The sequence below is a fragment of the Anser brachyrhynchus genome (genome assembly GCF_964034855.1).
Source record: "Anser brachyrhynchus genome assembly, chromosome: 9".
In the NCBI taxonomy this organism is placed as follows: Eukaryota; Metazoa; Chordata; class Aves; order Anseriformes; family Anatidae; genus Anser; species Anser brachyrhynchus.
Genome location: NC_137703.1, coordinates 18,910,748 through 18,930,880, shown reverse-complemented (window position 1 = coordinate 18,930,880; position 20,133 = coordinate 18,910,748). Strand labels below are relative to the sequence as shown.

The 20,133-nt window shown below is 41.6% G+C and overlaps 1 protein-coding gene and 1 long non-coding RNA gene across 4 annotated transcripts in view; one reads left to right on the top strand and one right to left on the bottom strand.

Moving 5' to 3' along the window:
* Positions 1-20,133, top strand: part of LOC308200075 — a 66,130-nt gene that overhangs the window by 17,519 nt on the left and 28,478 nt on the right. The window contains exons 6-7 of the long non-coding RNA XR_013955206.1: positions 15,869-16,023; positions 17,709-19,222. This is a non-coding gene — a long non-coding RNA (uncharacterized lncRNA). The remainder of the gene's footprint in view (positions 1-15,868; positions 16,024-17,708; positions 19,223-20,133) is intronic.
* Positions 5,745-14,364, bottom strand: GPR55 (G protein-coupled receptor 55). Of its 3 annotated transcripts, none has more exons than XM_080605161.1 (3): positions 12,658-14,364; positions 11,405-11,638; positions 5,745-8,821 (listed from the first exon to the last, which is right to left on the bottom strand). In XM_080605161.1, exon 3 carries the CDS (start codon positions 8,812-8,814, stop codon positions 7,888-7,890), a length of 927 nt encoding a protein of 308 aa, XP_080461287.1. In that variant the 5' UTR covers positions 8,815-8,821; positions 11,405-11,638; positions 12,658-14,364; the 3' UTR covers positions 5,745-7,887. The 3 variants fall into 3 exon arrangements, with proteins under 3 accessions (XP_080461287.1, XP_080461289.1, XP_080461288.1); XM_080605163.1 differs by having other exon boundaries at positions 11,405-11,635; XM_080605162.1 differs by lacking the exon at positions 12,658-14,364 and adding an exon at positions 11,854-12,637.

Here is a 20,133-nt window from a genome sequence, read left to right as displayed (position 1 = left end):
GTAGGAAATGCGCTGTCACACACCTTCACGGCAGAACTAGTTCCAGCTGCTTTCAGAAGCAGTCACTGCAGCCGAAGGAAGCCCCGGCCCCTGCACACCCCTCCTGGTGTCCCCCCCGTGCTGGTGGCTGCAGGCAGGCCCTTCCCCTGGCAAACGGCAGCAGTCGCAGCTCACCCACTGCGATAGCCACTTTCCGCTGCGTATTGCAGCATCCTCTTTTCTTCTTCCTCTGGGCTTTCCTTCCCCCGACAGAGACACTTTCTTATAGGGTTTGTGAAGGAGCTGCTTCACCTTTGGCTGATGGAGCCTTTGAGCTGTTGTCCCCACGCTCTGCATTTTGGTGGTGCTGGGAGTGCAGCCAGAGCAAAGCTCGTGCATGTGGCCTGTCCTGGTGTTTCTCTACATGCTTAGCAAGCATACCAATTCGATATTTAATCAAACCAGCTTTCCCATCCTTAGTGTTGTGTGAATAACACAGGCAGGCACATTTCTCTTTGATTTGTTCAGGGCAAGCATGTTTCTGCCCCTCTTTGTATTTAATGGTAGTTCCCCTTGGAAAACTGATGTTCCTTTTGGTGCTCGGCAGCCAAGGTCCTATCGTGCCCAAGCGATTTGTGGCTCTGGTGCTGAACAGATCCCTGCAGGCTCTCGTGGCAGCGCAGCACTGCCAGAGTCACCTCGGGAGGCGAGAGGTTTGGACTCAGGGCTAGTGGGCTCTCTGCTCTACGTCTCCTCCTGTGGACTCACCAGCTCCTCAAAGGACATATCTCTGCAGCTCCTCTCCTCGCATTTGGGTGGGAGGACGGAGAGCGTGCCCAAACTTCGTAGGAAGGAATTTGTCTAAAATGGAAAATGCTCTGAAAGTGAGGCGAGGGGCGGGGGGAGCCTTCAAAACGATCTTGATGGGAGAGGCAGAAGTCCGTGTACCTTTGAGAACTGTAGCTTCTGTTCCTCTTTTCTCCTCTGCGTGCATTTTGGACAGGCCAAGTTGTGGTGTCGCATGTGTTTGGGGCAGCTTAAGTTGTGGTGCAGGAGACCAAATGAAGTATCACTTAGAAGAGCAGCACACAAAAATGTGAGGTTGAGGAATGCTATCTGTCTGAAGATCAGTTTCAGTCTTCAAACCAGTTTCAACATCATTTTGTGATCTGTAGGCTGCTTTAGACAGGGGGATGGCGTCTCGCTTTGCAGACTTCTGAACACTTCGAGTTACTTGATGGGATAAACTGCTAGAGTGACATGATTTAAGAATATTAGATTTTATTTGTGAGAAGAATGGTGGCTGACTATTCTCACATGGAAAAAGCTCTTCTGGTTTATGGTTTTTTTTTTTTTTTTAACTAACATATTTTATCTGAATGAAACAATGCTGGAATGCCCCTGTAGGGTGTGTGTCCACCTGTGCCCACCACCGCCTCCTGCTAGGAGGCAGGAGACTGTCCGTGCTTTGCTGTAGGCTTGGATCCTCCCTCAGGTGCCTTCCAGCTTAGCTTGCAAATTGTGGTATCGTGCAGGCAGTTTTTTGAAAGCTGTAAAAATTTTTTTTTTCATGCTAGATCTTATATTTTCTATTAAACCAGCAGAACTCACAGCAAAATTTGTTGTTGTTAAAAATTGTTTAGGCATGTAATTTCAAAGGAACTTTCAGAGCAATAATACTTTTTTAAAAGTCCAATATTATATATACTTTTATAACATTAAAAGTTAGTGAAGTGGCACTGATCTAAAGTTTGGCTGTCAAGTAGGCCTGGGAAATTTAAGATAACGTAATCCACCAGGCAAAGGAACAGGAAAAGTCTGGGGAAAACCAGATGTTCCTTTCCCCCCTTCCCCCCTTTTCCATCTACTTTGATGCTTTATGGTTTTTCAATTGCTGTATGAGTCTACCAAATACAGCTTGGAGGTCACATTCACCATTCAGCAAATGGTAATTATAGGATGTTGGTGGAGTAACCTGACATTGATAAAAATACCCTAAAGGGCCGCGAGCCCTATCCTGTGTTGTGACCACCTGTGGGGTTTGGCCCAGCTGGAGATGCTGCTGGAGGTGTCCCCAGGCCCAAGAGGAGCACTGCTGCAAAAGGGTGGGTGCTGAGCCCAGGGGCTGCTGAAGGAGGCATCTTGGATGGGCTCTGCAGGAGATGCTGGCAAACACAGAAAGAGGAGAACTTTCTTTCCTGTCCCTCTGAACTACAGGTAAGAACTGATGGGAGCAGCCTGAGAGTCACATGCGTGAAAGGGGGTGAAAGCAAAGCATTGGTACAGTGGCTCTTTTATTTGATGGTATTAAGAGACTTGGTAGAAAAACAGCATTTAGGGTAGTTGTACTGGATGAGCTGCTGTCACTGGGAGACGTGAGGGAAATAATAATTATTTCTGAAAAGAAGAAGAGTGGAAAAAAAGGGTCATGTGTTTAGCCAATGGAAGTATGAGCATTAACTGGACATGCAGAGGCTTCCTTATCTTTTATGATATTCTGTTTCCAAGTAAGTCCTTGCATAGGAGTATGCTAATCCATATGAAAGAAATGTAAAAATAGTTTACTTGAGTATTGCCAAACAAATCTAAATGGGATGCCTTTGTCAGCATTGACTTGTTTGCTTGTTGAGGTAGGCAATCCTGGCATTAGTCTCACCAAATCAAACCTTTCTTGGGATTCCAGAACCATGATAGATAGCAGAGGTACCATGTAGGAGGTAAATACTGCCCTGCCCACATGTTAGTCAAGCAGCACTGCAGTTCAAAGGATAAATGTCAACCATGGATGGTTAAGAAGGCCTTGTGAAGTCAAAGTGGGCATGATACTTGAGTTTTGTGAGAGTATTAAGAAAATTTGATAGGGTATAGAAGGCAGTGTAATGGGATCCAGTTGCTGGCAGGTAAAACCATAAATTTATTGGGTTAAATGAATTGGAGGGTTTTGTTTTATTTGTTTATTAATTCATTTAGGCTGATACAATTTCCTATTTGGATAGCTTGGTTAGTTTGCCAGGGAGTATATTCTCTTCACTAGTGAGGTTTATATCAGGAGTAAATTCCAATAACCTGTCCTATGATGAGTTAGGTAATTTAAATATTATACCTTTCAAAATTCATTTCAAATTACTGGGCGTTGGGGGTTGTAAGGTCTATTTTTCGTTTTTAACCTGCATTGTATGAGAAATCACCATAGGTAATACCTTGGTTAATTCTGCCTACTATTTGTGAGTGTATCCATTGGGCACTTGACTGGATAAAAACAGAATTGTTTTTTTGTGAATATTCTCACCTGGGTGTTCTGAAAGAAGCTTTTTAAGATTAATTGCATCAACTTCTGTTCAATTCACAGAAGACAGCAGAACTTAAAATGTCATTTTTAAAAGTATTTTTAATGGGTGATTTGATTAGCAAAACACCCATTTTTTCTCTTCCACTAGGACAATGCTTCTTTAACCTTACAGTAAAACTGAGTCCCTGCGAGAAGACCTGGGTATGTGAGGGGATCATATTCAGGTTCTTATCATTTTTCTGTGTATTAGAAATAACAGTGAGAGAGAAGAAATCTCTTCTGTCATGCTGTCTGAAGACTGAAATTGTGAACTTGTGTTTTTAGTCAGGAAGGCTTTTGTTGTTGTTTTTAAAATGTCAAATGTTTTTCAGTTTTATTCATCATCAAAAGTGTTCCGTGCTGTCTCAAGTTGTGATTTTTGTGTTCTTGATTGCTGTTGTCCCTGGTATAAAAATACAACCAACTGGAGGTTCTCCTGAATTAACAGTAAATTTCTTAGAGGAGCCTATATGCAAAATTCTGATTTCAAAAGAAGCGTAGTATTAGCTGGAGGTCAAGGACAGAATTTAAATATATTATTGAAACATAAATTCATCTTGAAACATGGTGAATTGAAAGTGACACCTTCTTACTGAAAAGGTCTGTGCTTCTTGTGCTAGAATATTTGACAACTGTAGTAGCTCTGTAAAACCAGCACAGCTGGGCTTTCTTCCTTCTTTCTCTTCCTTCAGAAATTTCAAGTATGCTTAGGCTGCTCTCATTTACAAATATAACAAGCAAAATTTATACAAATGGAGTTATATATAAAATCACTTCTGGCCAACAAAGTGGCACTGGTGGTGGTAAAAAGGACAGTAGCCCAATCTAATTTCCAGGTTCTATTCTTTGAGTTTTCTACTGTGCATGGCATAAGCAGACTGAACTTGTTGACCAGTATAGAGGTACATGGTGGGTCCCATCACTCCCTGTTCTTACAGATAATTTTCATAAACAGACCTCTGTTACCCTCACGGAGAAAATGAAATTGATTTCTTTCTGTAAATGGAAGTCTCTCCTTGCCTGCATGTGCTACGTCTCTACGCTGACTGGGCATGAGCGAGCGCTGTCTCTCTAGCCCTGGCAAATCAAACTTCCCCCTGGCCTACATCTATAGGAGTCCCTCCATACTTTTCCTCTGTGGGGACTGCAGACTTATTCCTTTTAAGATAATAAAATTATCTTTTCCAAGTGCTTAGTGACAAATAGGCAGAAGAAGACAGTACTGCTTCATTGTCCTCATGTCAGTTGTCCTAACTTTGTGTGATATGTCACAGTTACTGCTGCATGGTTGTTTTTAGGAAGTTAGTGCCTTTCCTCAGTCTTGTGCTGTGCTTCTGACACACAGCTATAGTTGTAGAGCTACTGGCAACCAGTGCCATAGCATTAGCAGCACCGAGAGGCAGCTTTTTGTCTTGGATGGGAAAAAAATAAACTTGTGTTTGCTGAAAGTCAGAGTGGTTGGAAGGGAAGGGACCTCTGGAGCCAGCTTCTTTATCAAAGCAGGTGTTTCTCCAGCACTAGATTAAATCTGTTCAGTTATGAACTTTGACTACGTCTTGGAAATGTCTGTGGGTGGTTATCATACAGCTCAGTAGAGAAGCATTGCCCTCTTAATGAAGAAGTTTTTTGAAATACTGAACCTGAATCAAGGGCCTTTACTCCTTTCTGTGTTGCTGGGAACAATGGGCAGCACTCGGCTCCATCACCTCTATCACTACCTTCCAGCATTCTGCATGAAACCAACCCTTGACCTGTGCCCCACACACCCAACCATCCTGCAAAACACCTGCTTGAACATCTCCAGTTTCTTCCCGTCTCTCTTGAATTGGAAAGCCCAGAGCTGGACATCCTATTCCAGTGTAGTCTCATCAGCCTGAATAGAGGATGACGATAACTTTATTGGTTTTGCACTAACCACATTTTTAGTGAGTCCTGGTATCTCTTTTATCATACTTACCGAGAGGGCACCACTGGGTTGTACTGAGCCTGGTGCCCACCATCACCCTTCTGGAAGTACACCTACACCGGCCCTACTTTCCCAGCCTGTGCTGACCCATGGGATTGTCCTACCCCGGGTGCTGTACTTTGGATTTCTCCTTGCTGCACTTCAGGACATTTCTGTTCCCCTGTCCTGCAGTTTAGAGGCTTGTTGGAGCTTATAGGGTCACACTGGAGTGAGGCTCTACCTCTTGCCATCTCAGACACACCACGGATTTAGTGTTGTCCACACTGGAGGAGAAGGTGCGCTCTGTCATCACCCATTGCATGTGTGTGGAAAGCTTTAAATGAGAAAGAAGACCTGTGTTTCACTTTGTACCTTAAAGTGCTGTGTTTTTGCAGTCACAAATTGCACTAATGGCAAAGTAAATTTTCAGATAATTGGCTAGTCATAAAAAGAGAGAACTCAATGCATTTTGGAGGAATTATTGTAGGAGATTTGGCAGGGGTATTACCAAGAATTTATGTAGAGGGTTTCCTCAGAATTTTTTTTTAAATAATCTAAACTTCAGGATGGGATTGTCTTTCCTGTTTTTACTTTTTTTTTTTCTTTCCTGATTATTTCTGGTAATTCAGTTGTTCTTTGCTACCATAGTTATGAACCTGAAGTGTTTTCTGAGAAAGAAAATCCCCAACTAAGTCTTGGAGCTGTTTTAAGGAGCAAATAGTTAAAAAAAAAAAAAAAAAAAAAAAAAAAAAAGATGGAATTGGGAGATAAGAATCATACACTGCTGTCAGACTGGGGAATTAAAATGTATTTTTATATCATACACTTCACGTATACAGTTTATTAAGTAGAACATGTTCTTTCCAACACACACATTTCATATGCAAAGTAATGTGAAAGCTACAAAACAGGCTAACTCATATTGAAAAGGTTGCAGGTTGCAAGTTCCTGAATGACCGAGGCAGTAGCAAATAATGTTTTGAACACCTACTGTTTTGTAAACCTCTTCCTCCTGCACATCTGCAGATAATGGCAAAAGTGATGACAAAAACCCTTGTGTCTGAGCAAATTTCATGCCTCAGCTGTGTTAATACTTTTAGTACTAACAGGTTTTAAAACACTTCCACATTAAGTCCAGTATTAGGCGTGTACAGCTGTCCACTTGCACCATCAGTCATTTATTCAAGAAATCAATTGACTGAAGATTGTATTTTCAAAACTAACCCCACGTCTTTTTAACTTGCATGAGACAGAAGTTGCTTTCTTTTCACATTTTGAATAAAGTGAACATCTGCCCTAGAATGAAGACCTCATTTCAAGCAATTTTAAACATTTTTACAGCTGTTTTATAAAGAGACAAAAATGGGTTTCTTGATGTGAAAGTGCATCTGGGTAAGAGCAGGAGCCATGGCAATATAATGGCACAAGAAATGGCAGGCTTAAATTGCAAGAAGGAAGCCTTTAGTTTCAGCTTAGAGCCAAACTTACAAATGGCCCAAGGGTGGTGATATACCCGAAGGGCTGACTGGGGATGGTTAAGGCACATCCAGAGACATTTTGTGAAATACAAAGCACAGGCTAGGAGGGCTTCCTCGAGGAATGAGAGGCACAGAGTTGATCCAGTCTTTCATCTGTGAGCCAGGAGTACATCAGACAAGTGCTTCCAAACTATATTTCCATGATGCTGTGCTTGCTTCCCTGATTCCTCTTTTCCAAGAAAGAAGACAGAAGAATTTCATACATGTATCTTGTTATATCTTTGGCAGAAATACAGTGATGATCACCTACAGTTCATGTACAACCTTTCACTAAATGCACTATGTGAAGGGATTCTTTTGTTTTTCATGTGCAAAACCAGTTCTGAAATGGCAGGAGAAATTTAAATTTTAAAATTGCAAGAACCATTCTGATTCCTCAGCAAAGATAATCAGAAATGTTTGTTGCTCGTTACTGTTACCCAAGATACAGGGTTGTATACCAGGTAAGCTGTCCTCTGTGGAAAAGCAGGGGCTGCTGTCCTGCGTAACAGCCCCAGCTGGTGTATAATGCTTATGGGAGGGGTGGCTCTGTGTTATTGCAGGCCAGCCAAGCTGTCCAAAGCAAATGAGTTCTGACAGAGACCTTCTGTAAGGTTAACTGAAGGAAAGAGCAGAGCCGGACTTTGGCCAGATACTTTCCTTTAAACTCTTAGTTACCTTCTAAGTTAGCAAGAAGGTTTTAAATAGTTATTTCTGTGTTTGACTGGCCCTTAGCAAAAAAAGTTTCTGATCACATTGGCAAAAGGAAAACTGTTACAGCTGTGACGAAGGCTGATTTTAAGGGGCATTCCAGTGGTCTGGGTAGTTTTCCTCTGGCAAACCTTTCACATTCAGTAGGTAGCATCAATGCTAATGCTTCTTTTGGCATCACTGTTGCTTTCCTAATGCAGATTCTTTTTTCCAGCATTCTTCCTTTCATCTTAAGGGAAGAAAAATATTCACATTCATGAGAAAAAAAATGTCCTTCTCAGTCCTGCAGCCTCCTTGCAATGGCCAAGGCGACCTTACTGCTATGTCTAGAATAATGCTGTCAGTGTCCCCCTTGCAAGGCAAGTGGCAGGTAGGGAAGAGGCATTCTTCCACTGCAGGAAGTCCCATCATGTGGCACAAGGCTTAAAGACAGGACATAGTTCAATAATTTTTTTCAGGTGTGTTTTCTCACGAAATTCTCTTACGGCGAAGTAATAGAAGATGGTATCGAGACAGCAGTTCAGGTTGGCAAACATCATTGACACTTGAATGAAGAGGCTGATTTTTTGTTTCAGACTGCAGTCCACTATCACGTGCTGTCTCACCAGGCACTGTAGGCAGATCGCAAGATGGACAGGTGTGAAACACACCAAAAACACCACAAGGTTGATGATAATTACTAGTAAGGAGCCTCTGTCTTCTGCTTTCTTTTTAGCACGGTTTTTGTGATTCAGAAGAATCCAGATGTTTTGGCCAGAGCAGAAAATTATCACTGAGAGTGGGATCAGAAATCCAAAGATCTCCACAGAAACAATATAGGGAATGCTCCAGGCCTGTTTTGACATGTTGTGAAAACAAAGTAATTCATCCTTCTCCTGAAACACATACATTGGGCTGCTGCAAAGCCAAGTTACTGCCCAGATGAAGCAGCAAACCAAGATTGCCCACTTGGGGGATTGGTTAGCCCGACCTTCAAACGGGTGCTTTATGCAGATATATCTGTCAATAGTAATGCAGACAATGATGAAGATACTGCCGTACGTATTGACAAAGTACAGAGACTGGATAAAGGCACACAGGAGTCCAGGTGCTTCTTTAGTAGAGTAGTACAGTTTAAGCGGGAGTGAGAGAAGCAGCAGGATATCTGCAAGTGCAAGATTGATCATGTAGACTGAGGTTTTGGTCTGTCTGCTCCAAAAGCGGCAGAATATGGAGAGGGCTAGGACGTTGAGAGGCAAGCCGAGAATGAAGGTGGGGATGGAGATCCCAAACTGGATGGTGACTGCTAACTTGTCGATGACTTTAAAGTCGCATTCCACACTGTCGTTGGTCATTTCTCCCCTAAACCACACAGAAAACGGGTTGGAAATGTGTGAGTTCCCCAGTTAATGCCTCAATACATCTCGCTACTTCTTTTGTCTAGGTACGAATTGAGTAAGCACATGTTCTAGCTTGTGTTTAACTTTCAGCATTGGTCAATTTGGGGGTTTACAAGTATTTTAATTTGTAGTCGATGATCTCAGATAATCTGGCAAAAGTAGCAAATGAAAGGCATTGCATCTTAATAATACTTCTTTAAAAAGTATAATTTATGTGGAAATAAGTATTATCATTCTTTAAAAATATACATATGCTTTAACAAACTATGCCCTAAATGTGTTTTTCATAATCTCTTTAATAGAATCACAAATAATTCTAAATGAAGGACAAAAAATTGGCAGTTAAGGTTTCCACTCCAGCTCAGCTAACCAAGTAGCTCAAAAGAAATTTTAGGAGTAAGTAAGGGGTTTTTAAGATGAACTTGATCAAGTGAGGATTCTCTCCTTTGGAGGGCAGAAAGTGACAGGTAGCTGATAAGCACTTCCAAATGGAGCTGGATTTTTCTGAAGAAACCAAAAAAACAGTTGTTGGGAGAACTTTTGTTTACATGTCTGAAATACAAAGAGAGAGAAATGGGGAGCAAGAAAATCAGCTAAATACTAACTGAGGAAATGGCCGTGGGCTTTGCCAAATCTTATACCTCTGCTTTCCAGGCAGATGTTGATACTGTGCTGGAGTTCAGAGGTGGGGTGGTTTACAGCAATCAGTGGGGGATAATGGAAATATCTGAAATGGATAATCTGGAAATATCTCTGCATCTGAACAGAGAATGTATTCAGAGCTTAACATGCTTACGTTGGGGAAATAAGATTATTTCCAGCTCAAAGTACTGAAAGAACTGGCACATAAAGCTGAACTTCCAACCCAGGAGTTATGGAGTATATTATTGATGTATCTGGAAAAAGATCAGTCTAGCCTATCTGTTGAAGGAAACAGGGGCAAACCTGATTAAAGTCATTCTGTAACTGCTAGGTCAAAGCTTTCTACAGATTTTTAAATAAATAAATAAATAAAATAACTGAAAACATGGTAAACTAAATAAGGCTTGGACAGATCTTGCCAGACCATTAACTTCTTTGGTGAAGTGTCTGCTTTTTCAGACATGGAAAAAGCTAAAAGTTGAGGGCACTCACACTTTAGTGAAGTGCACTAGAAATAACAATGGCAATAGAAAAACTGGGGATATTTGAACAAGGGCTGCTAAGTTTGCGAGGAAATGGTTACTAGAAGGCTGGTGAGGACAACAGAGAGGCGAGTAAGGGTTACCAGGGGGATGCACAAATTCAGGCATGCTAGTCCTTGGCAGTGTCTCCCCTGGTGACCCCACTGCAGGCACGAGTGTGACCTGCGGGTAGGATGAAGCAGGGAGGTGCTGTTGATTATGGGGCTAGATCCAGCTGGCACCTCCAGATACCTGAGGAAACAGCAGCTTTCCTCTAACCTCAGGAAACAGCAAAAGGAAATACGATTGTTAGCAGTGGATTTATGTCGGAAATGAGAACAAAAAGAAAACCTTGGTTTGTTAGTCAACCTGAGATTGAGTCAATCCCTTTGAGCCAGCAATGTGAGGGAGCTACTGAGAAAATCCTGTGATCATGGTACATGAGAAGTGAGACAACTCTGCTAAAGGTGGAGATGTATCGAAGCCATGTATACCGGGGAATGTCAGAGAGAGAGGCTGCTGTCACCTGGGGCCAGAACAGGTAAGCGGAGATAGGGGTGTCATGCTGCTGTGCGAGCATGTGTCTCCTGTGAGCTGGAGAACCCATTTAGCTGGGGAAAAATCTGATGACATGAAACATTTTGGGGGAGTGACAACACCTGTTGATCCAACACTTCATGTGCTACATAAATATACCAGAAAATTGTTCGTGGTGTCTCTTAAAAGTATGAGTTTTGATTCTACTCCTACCAGGTTTCTGTCTCACCGAATGCTTTTTCTTTAGAATTCATTAGTACAAAAGTACAGATAGCATTGCTCTCGAAAATGGTTAGTTTCAGGAAGATGTTAGCCAGCCTTTAAAGTGGTAATTTCAAGTATCTACCTGGAGTTCCTGATTCTCAAAAGCTTGATATTTTTAATCCTTTCGCCCACCTCATACTCAAATTTCATGTTATGAGTAAGCCAAGAGAATCGTTTGAAAACTATCCGTGTGAAGTAATACGTCTGCCCAAGGTTATCTGAATAATCATTTTCATTGACAGCTTGCAGTCATTTAATAAGCATCATCTTTATCATATTGACCAAATTATTAACAAAAATACCGAACCTGAAAGATACTGGACTGTACTTCACACATCTTTCCTGTACAACAGACTGATTAAGTCCTCAGTGGGTACCGGCATGTTGCTTACTCATTCTGTAGAAGTTTCATACAGATTATGTTTCCTTCATCTGCTTATGAGAATTTCTTTAGAGATAGTGTTTGAAGCCTGCTTCCCCCTCCCACACCGTCCCCCAGTGCTGTCTGTCTGTGACAGAAGAAAGTCAAATTACTTCAATTTCAGTTATTCTCAGACAAATCTGTGTGAATCGATACTTACTGCTGAGTTGTCTTCTGGGTGCTTGCAACAGATTCTTCAGTGCGTGATTCAAATATTTTTCCAAATACTGAAGGCAGCCTTAGTGATCTACCATTTCCCAACTTCTCCCTTTCCACCTTTTTAAGAGACAGGCAGCGTGTTTGCTCTTTTCCAGTCTTCCGAAGAAAGCTCCTCTGTCCTCCAAGAGCTTCCTGAAGAAATTGCCTGCAGCTCTAGGATTGTTTCAGACAGCTTCTAGAAGTCAAAAGATAATGTTAGAGTAGAGCCTGTGCTTAGCACTGCTAAAGGAAGGGAGTGTTAGCTGGTGCAGACCCAGTGCCGTCACTGCGCCGTTTGTTCTCAATTCTTCCTATCGAGTGAGGATTTTGCACTTCTTACAGACTAGTTAAAAATTAATGGTTTACCAACGAGCAGAAGCTAGTGGTTAAGCTAGCAGCAAATGTACTGACCTAGGAAATGGAATACCAAGATTTTATAGTATCAGCTTTGCTGAATTTTGTGCAACACAGCGGGCTGCATGAGTCGTTTTCTTTTTGTAGCTCAGATCTGAGTTCGTCTCGCTCCAGCCTGGGATTCCCACAAATCTCGATGGTAGTACAAGTTGAGAATGATGGATTAAGTATATGGTTATCCTGGAGAGCTTCATTGGCAGGAACATCCTCATCATAAAATCTATAACTTACTCTAAGTGTAGGTGTAGCTTTAATAATAAGGAAATGTTAATCGTATGACAGAACACAGCAAACCAATCATTTTTAATCTAGCTACAATACAAAAGAGAAATGAGGAAAAATCAGGTCACAGCTTCAAGCAGGGACTTTTACAGCATTTACCATAATTACCCTTCTAATTGATTCAAACCAAGTAATGTCACTGCTATGACACAGACTTTGTTTCTGTCTTCTACATTAGTATTCATGTTATATATAAATTATTCTTTTATGGTTGCTCAGGAGAAGACTAAGATGGCTGGGTGCGATAAAAAGTAGTCAGTCCCACATCTGCTATATATTTCATCTGTAGCTGGGTAATTTCTTACCATTTTATACTAAGATTTTGGTTGCAACAAAATATACTAATGCTTATCAGTAAAGCTAAAAATCTTTCTTTCTGCTCTAAGACAAATAACACTACGTTTGATCTTAACTTTTGATCTTTATAATAAATATTTATCAGACTAGATTAAAAATAGTGCTCTACAGTCTGTGCTACTATTCGCTTACTGCTATAAATTAAAATATGAATTATTTTACCTGAACCCTAGCAAGGAGATCAGCAGCATTGCTTCAGTCCAGGTTGTTGTACAGAGCATGACAGCATCTGCTTATAGACCATACCCAGAGACTCTGTAGATGGCATAACCACATCCTTCTTTTCTTCTCTTTTTTTTTTTTTTTCCTATTTCAAAACACACTGCCCTGTGTTTCTTCATACAGACGAGCAAAGGTGAGAGAGTGTAGAGGTTTTACTCCTCAACTGTTTCCAGTCACTAGCCCATATGTGGGTGTGTGTGGGCAGTTTGTCTCTGAAGCCAGATTTGGTTTCGGACTAGCCTTTATCTGGTGTGAAGCAGCTGAGAGCTTTTATGGGTTTGTGGTGGCAACCTCTGAACTGCAGATTATTTCTTGTGCTGGAGGAGACATGGAGTGAAAAGTTGTAGGGAAGACCATCATAGAAATAGGGCTTCTTCCCCCAGTTTCTGTACATTTTGCATAGTGGAGATCAGTAGTTCTGTACTCAGATGATTGTGAAAGATTCAGCTACTTACACACATGCAGCTGTTAAACTATTTAAAGGGCCTGTGCTAGTTTTAGCCAATTCTGGTGTTTCATTCATGGTCGGGAGTTGACAAACAAATGCTTATTGGTAAGAGGAGTGAGGTATACAGAGCACTAAACTAGTGACTTATATGCGGGTCACATAGTGGACAGGAAACATTTTTCTTAAAATGTGCTGCCCCTTGAGCCCACAAGACACATGGAGCTTCCCAGGCTTTTCCATCAGCAGCACTTTCCTAATGGAGCCTGAAGATCTTCCTCTGCTTTGGGGAGAGGTAATTGTGTTTGCAAAGAGTGAACAGCAGGAATATGGGAGTGTTAATCCATTGCTGCTTTCAGGAGACGGTGCACAAGGGCGGAGCACTCCAAAGGACACAAAGCTGCCGGTCTCCTCAGCTCCTGGCCAAATGTCATTTGGGGGGGACTGGTGTCAAATGGATGTTCATGGTTACATAAAGTGAAATAACTTACTCGAAAAAAAAGTTTATTGTTCGATGATAAAATGACATTCTCTGAAATAATAATTCTATCTCCATGCAATAAAACTGACCCACTAAATACAGAGTTATATACATATATATATATCATATGGATGCTTCATATGTATGAGTGCAAGTAGTCTACTTCTGGACCTCCTGTGGTTGGAGTGTGAAATTCACCTGGAATTGCTGAGAGCCACTCTTCTGAGTTGTGATAAAAACTGGCTGCTCTTTTACCTTACACACTGCAATCCTTTGTTGAGACAGCAAATATAGGAAAAAAATAGCTCTAAGTAGCTCTAGGTGACATTTTTCAGATTGCCACCTGGCTTTGGAGGTAATTTAATCTTTATAGGAAAGCTCTGCTCTTCCCACAGGAATAGTAGCACTAGCAGGACTTGGAGAGAAAAAAAAAAAGGAATTTCTTAACACTCTTTTTCTACCTGTCTCATTTGAAAATGAGATTTGAAGCCAAAAAAAGTAGAACTCAAACAAAGCTTGGGTTAACCTTGTAACAAAATCACGTGGCAGAGGAAATGAAGCCAGCATGATTCATAACATTTGGGAAATGGGTTATAGAACTGGAAGGTCTGCAGGGCTTTACAACTTCTGTCTTCTCAGAGCTGTGGGGTAGCTGTGAGTCTCAGCAACAGCTTGTAATGAATCTGGAAGCATGAAAAGAAATCTGAGTGCAACTCGATATTAAAAATGCGCTTTGATACTTAGTGCTGCCTTCACTCTCAGGACTGGGTTCATTCCTAATGGCTCTGTGAACTTCCCATTTGGTGTCACTTGGAGAAGCAGAGCTAAAAAATCAGCATTTCTGCACACATCAACCACACGTTTGCTAAGCTGGCAGTTTGCTTGTGATATGTGTGGGTTTATCGCTTGTATGTAAGCATTTAATTTGGTGGTAGGCAGATAAATTATGCTTTTGCAGACTGGCTCTTCACTGTTTTGAATTAGGACAGCTTTAATCTAGAGCATGTTTAATGAGGGCAAGTTATGAATGACTCACTCCCACACCTGCGGACAGATTATCAGCTAAGAAATTAGAGCCCATTTCCCCTTCTCTTTGGTGGCTGCTTTTGTAATTTTTCCCAACAGGTGCTATACATGAACATGCTCAGCAGGGAATATTTTTGTGAGCCCTTTGTGTTCAAAGTGCCTTTATCACACAGCCCTCCTGCTTACTAAATGCTGAATTCCAGAGACCCAGGCAGCTACAGGGCTCTGAGGTTTTTGATGGAAAGGAGATGGGAGGGTATTGTTTGTTTCAATTCTTTTTTTCTTTTTTTTTTTAAAATTAACCGCATAAATGTGGTAGAGGTGTATTGCTTGTCCTGCCTAGAGACAACAGTCTTGTCAAGCTTATCATTTCGCCATTATTGCCTTTCAGCTAGCAAACAAATAGTGGTTGGTGGGAAAAAGAAGAACCTAAAGAAAAGTCTGCGTAACTAAAAGGAAGTATATGAGAAAAAACTTACAAAGCTTATGGCAAAAATAAGTTGGTTGTTTTTTTTTTTTGGTAGAGACTGATGAGTTTTTTCCATGTTTCTCTAGGTGCAAGTGCTGCTCTTGCTAAGCCAGGCAGTACCTGTCATTTTCAAGGAATCAAAGACTGTTTCAGAGGAAACTTGTTCATACGGTGCAAAACCATGTTAATTTGCATTACAGCAGCTTGAATTCTGCCGTTCTTTTTTAGTGAAAAATATATCAAAACAGCTTTGCAGTTCAGCTTTCATAAATGTCTAAAATATGTGTTTACTTGTATTTAATGGCCAGAATGGATTGAGCTGGGTTTCAGATCTAGAATTAATATGCTCAAGTGCAAATTAATCAAATTTCAAAGGTGGGGTCTGACATATTTCTGTGCCACTCTAAAAGCATGTGTGACTTTCTGTTCTCCCAGGCAGCTATAAAACATAGACTTACAGATAGATTCTATAAAACATAGACTTGGTCATCTAGAGCAAAAAGACTCTGGAAAAGATATTGCCCAGTGAAGAGCTAGGAGGTGAGTGGAAAACGTCCTTCATTCTTGTGAAGAAATAGAAGGCTCATCAGCCCATACCTGAGCCTAAGTCTACCCCAAAGTTACCTTCAGTATTGTGCTGTGACTGGTGTCTGACATTTTGGTGTGTTTTTAAAGGTTTCAAAAACTGTATGGACAAACTGAGTTAAGCTAACAAGTTGTCTTGTTCTAGGCAGGCTACCGCCGCTTCTTGTTACCACAAAACGCTGTGATGTTCTAACTCCAGCTAATCAGCACACTCACGGAAAGGAGGACTACCCAAAGAGCCAGCGATGATGTCTCCTACCCAGAAGATATACCTTGATGTTTCTTCTCTCTAAAGAGCAGGTAAATTAAGGAACAAAATCAATTTTCCATAGCGACCTAGAAATTGTTCTTTGTACTTGGATTGGAACACGGTATTTTCTTTATCTGGAGGCCTTTTGCTTCACACTAGTGCTCATCACTCTTTCTCTGACCTTCATAATCATTCAAAGTCTGGCTCACAGTAAGTTATCTTAATTGCACTGTTGGGAACTTTAGATGGAGATTATGTGGCCTCATGTGGCCACTTTTCTGCAGCAAGTGCAGGAAACTGAAAAACTGGAAATCAGGAAGCCTGGCAACTGTTCTTTTATGGGGAGCAGCCACTTTCAGCCTCTGCAAGATGAGACAGAGACTTTTGCTGGCAACAAATGCGGTTGTTCTTGGAGCTGGCCAGCTACTAGTATAGATTTGTTCCTGACTTCATTTAAGAAACCTTACAAAGAAGGTATTGCATCTTGAAAGGAAAGGAACTGGTCAGCCTGGTGAGCTGTCAGTCAGTGAGCTGTCAGTCGTATACTGGAATGGTTGGCTGAGCAGAACTACAGGAGTAATATTTTTGAGGTAAAAAGAATATCTTCAGCTGTATCTGATACAGAAATTCACCAACAGGACACCAAGCACACAGGATAGCATTTTCCTCATAACTTTAAAGGCCTACAGTCCACAGCTGAGGGACAGAGCAGCTTGCACCTGTCCAAAACACTTCTGGTTGTGGACATACCAGTAAGCTATAACTTTTCTTGGGTGTTCATAGCTAGGGGTAGCCAGCCAAGCTGCGAGCTTAGCTTTAGTGAAATCGTGTCAAAATAAACACAGAGCTTCCTGCACGAATGTGCTTTGCAGTCTGCTCCAGCGAGACTCACCAGCATTTTGTTTAATGATATGCCATGCTCACTGAACAGTGGCACTACCAGAGGAAATGGTAGGTGCATGCAAAACTGGGGTTTCAAAGGAAGCCAATGGCTAATTTCACAATCATCCAGTAAAGAAAAAAAAAAAAAAAAAAGCTAATAGTTATCACCAGTGTGGACACAAATCTGGCACCAGAGAAGGTAGACCACACAGCTCCTTAACAGGCCTCTGAGCATTCAGGCTCCCATTGGCTATGATGTCATACTACAGTGAAATAGGATGCTTCTCCTGGCTGGCAACATGTGGTTATTACACATTATTCTTTTTCCTCACTCAGAGATTGATCAGATCAGAGAGTCATGCTATGTTCACTAGTCTACGTCATATAACACAATATTCTGATAAATGGTGTATAGATATTTTTTTTTCCTTAGAGAACCTAAGGAACCATTTTCTTCTCACCACTTGCATTGCATTTAGTGATGAAACACATAGCAAAAAAAATATTTTCTTTGCATTTCCATTATTATTATTTCCACTGTTGACCGGAACATCACCTGGTGGAAGTCAACAACCGTTGCTGCAGTTGGGCACAGAGGGATGCCAGTGAAGGAAAGCAGCAGCAGCTATGCTGCACCCTCCTGCCTTGCACAGTCATTCCTGTACCTTCAAGCAGAGGGCCCCACAAGAAGGGGTAGGAGCTACCTTGTCTGCAGTGTTTATGCACTCTCAGTTCTATGACTTCCTGAAATACATATTTCTATTGAATGGCTTGGACTGAAAAAGTGCTGACTTGTATGGAAACTGCATTTTTTTCTGTTTTCTGTAACCTTACCTTATCCGTATCTCCTCAGCGCAGAGAGTGGCATTTCAAGACCTGAAGTCCTAGACACCCAAGTCTGTAACTGCAATGGATTAGAGTCAAATGAAAATCACAGGTTGGCCAAAAAACAACATTTCTCAGAATGGAGATGTGCCCTGGGTGATTGCAGGTGTAGTGAAGGTGGCTATCTTTACATTTCTGAACCTTTTTGCAAGGGTTCCACTTGGGCATTTTGTGCTTCACCATCCTAGAAGTATACAAATGCTTATTGCCAGCAAGCTACAGCTCAAGGACAGGGTTAAAGTTGTGGTAGCAGGTTTTGCAGAATTTGATGGAAAGGGGCAGGAGCATTGCTGCCTGAAGGTGGCTCAGATCCCCCTCTCCTCTCCCTGGGTTCACCTCAAATCTGGAGGGGGCAGAGAGTCAAGTGCTTCTTTTAGGGTCTCAGATATAGTTCTCATGTTTTCAAAAGCACCAACCAGAATCACTCAATGCTGTAGAAGAGTGGGACCTAATGAAAGCCCTGGCCCAAGGCAATGACCAGTTGCTGTTATCTCAGCAGCACTGCAAAGTGTGTGTTTGTGTGTGTGTGCGCCATTCGCATTGTTTACCACCTCCCTTGTCCAGAATGAAAGGGATGTATGAGAGCATGAGATATCAAGTTTGTGACTAATAGAACTGATACTGATCTCTTAGCAGTGATGACATAGCAGATTGAGACCCATCTCAGGCGTTCAAGAGCATGAACATGAAAATTAGCCTTCTTCTTTGTTATCACTTGGCTGAAGAAGCCTTATGGCTTCAAGCTGAACAGCAAGTGGAGGAAACAGAAGCCAAAAATACCACTCTTCTAACAGTAATCCAGGAAACCTGTCACTAAAGTAATGCGAAACTATTTAATAGGAGCGCTTTCATCTGCCTTGTACCTGTGTGACATGAAAATCTAAAATACTTTATAGCTAGAAAATGGATGGTTATCTCTTTTCTTCTGAGGCAATGCCACTGAAAGGAACTAGCTGGCTGATTTCAGCAAAAGAGCACTAGATTAAATAGATATTATTATACTTTGAAGATCATCACTCAAACTATCTGCATCAAAATGCATTTAGATCATTGCAGAATATGTTGCCTCCATTACACTTAAAATATTATTCCGTGTTATAAATGTCTCTGTTGTTGTGCTCTGTTTAAGGCAATTTGGTCACTGTATCAGAAGGTTTGTGAAGGTCTAAAGCTGCTGATGTCGAGCAAGTGCAAATGTGAAGCCACCGCTTGCAGCCTCTATCATCTCAAAACCCCCAACTCATTTTCCAAGGCGTTGCGATGTGTGTAGCTAGGTGGAAGCATCAAAGCCCATTGCCCCTGAGCACATTTGCTCACAACGTTCCCATCCTGCCTTGGCACTGCCCTGTGGACATGTGAAATTCCTCAGCTACAAGAGAAAGAAGAAGCAGGTGGCTCTCCACACAGCACACCTCGTGTGTTCATCTGCTGCTTGCTTGATGGACAAAAATGCCTATGAAAGAAGCAGGCAGTAAATAAGAGGTAAATTATTTTCTCCAAAAACTCAGTGGGTCTTAAGTGACAATTATTCTGGCACTCTGTGGGAGGAAAAAAAAGTAAAAATGAAATGATACAAAATATTTCATTAATGTGTCATCTTTGCATTCTGGATATTTCCCATTTTAACTTATGTGTTGCCAAGTTGCCACTGCACTTTTATTGTTTTCAGACCAGTGTGTGTTAAACTGTGCTCTGATGTCTGACTGAGCATGCCTTAAAGGACTGCAAAGAAGGGAGACCTGTTCTGGCACCTCGCAGTATAGCTAAAGTGAATGTCACTGTCCCAGGGACAAGGGTGTTTGAGACGTGAGCTGGGTCTTGTTTTTCATACTGGTATTGTCTCACACAGACAATGGCAATTAGCGTGTCCATGGCTCACATGTTGGCTTAGCTTGGTGCTTTTCTTGAAGTTTCTGCACAAATTGCTTTGTTGCGACCAGAGTGCACTGTCAGGGTGCGTTTGTCAGTGCAGACTCTCCAGTCTGTGTCGCCTCCTCTTGTCACTTAGATCTACAGGCATGAGAAAGAAAATGTCAACCTTGCTGCTGCCATAATCGATCTGAGAGATGCATCGTCACTCTGCGATCTCTCTGGCAGAGTCCTGGCTTTAACCACTGAGTTACTTAATGTGGAGATGCAGGGAGTGCTGCTGAGAAATAGAAAGTGTCCATGAAGAGCTAGTCAGACATGAAAAAAAGAAGAAAGTTTAAGAAAATGCTTACAGGGTTTCCTGCATTTACTTGAAAGACAGGTAGTTTTGGGTGGTTGCCTGTGTTGGTAGCAGAAACAGTACCCAACAGTGCCATCTTGGGGTAGTTTGTGTCTATAAGCTGAACAAGAGTCATCACAATGGGACGTGACTTTGCCTTTGTGTGGTTCTCCTTTTCTCCCCA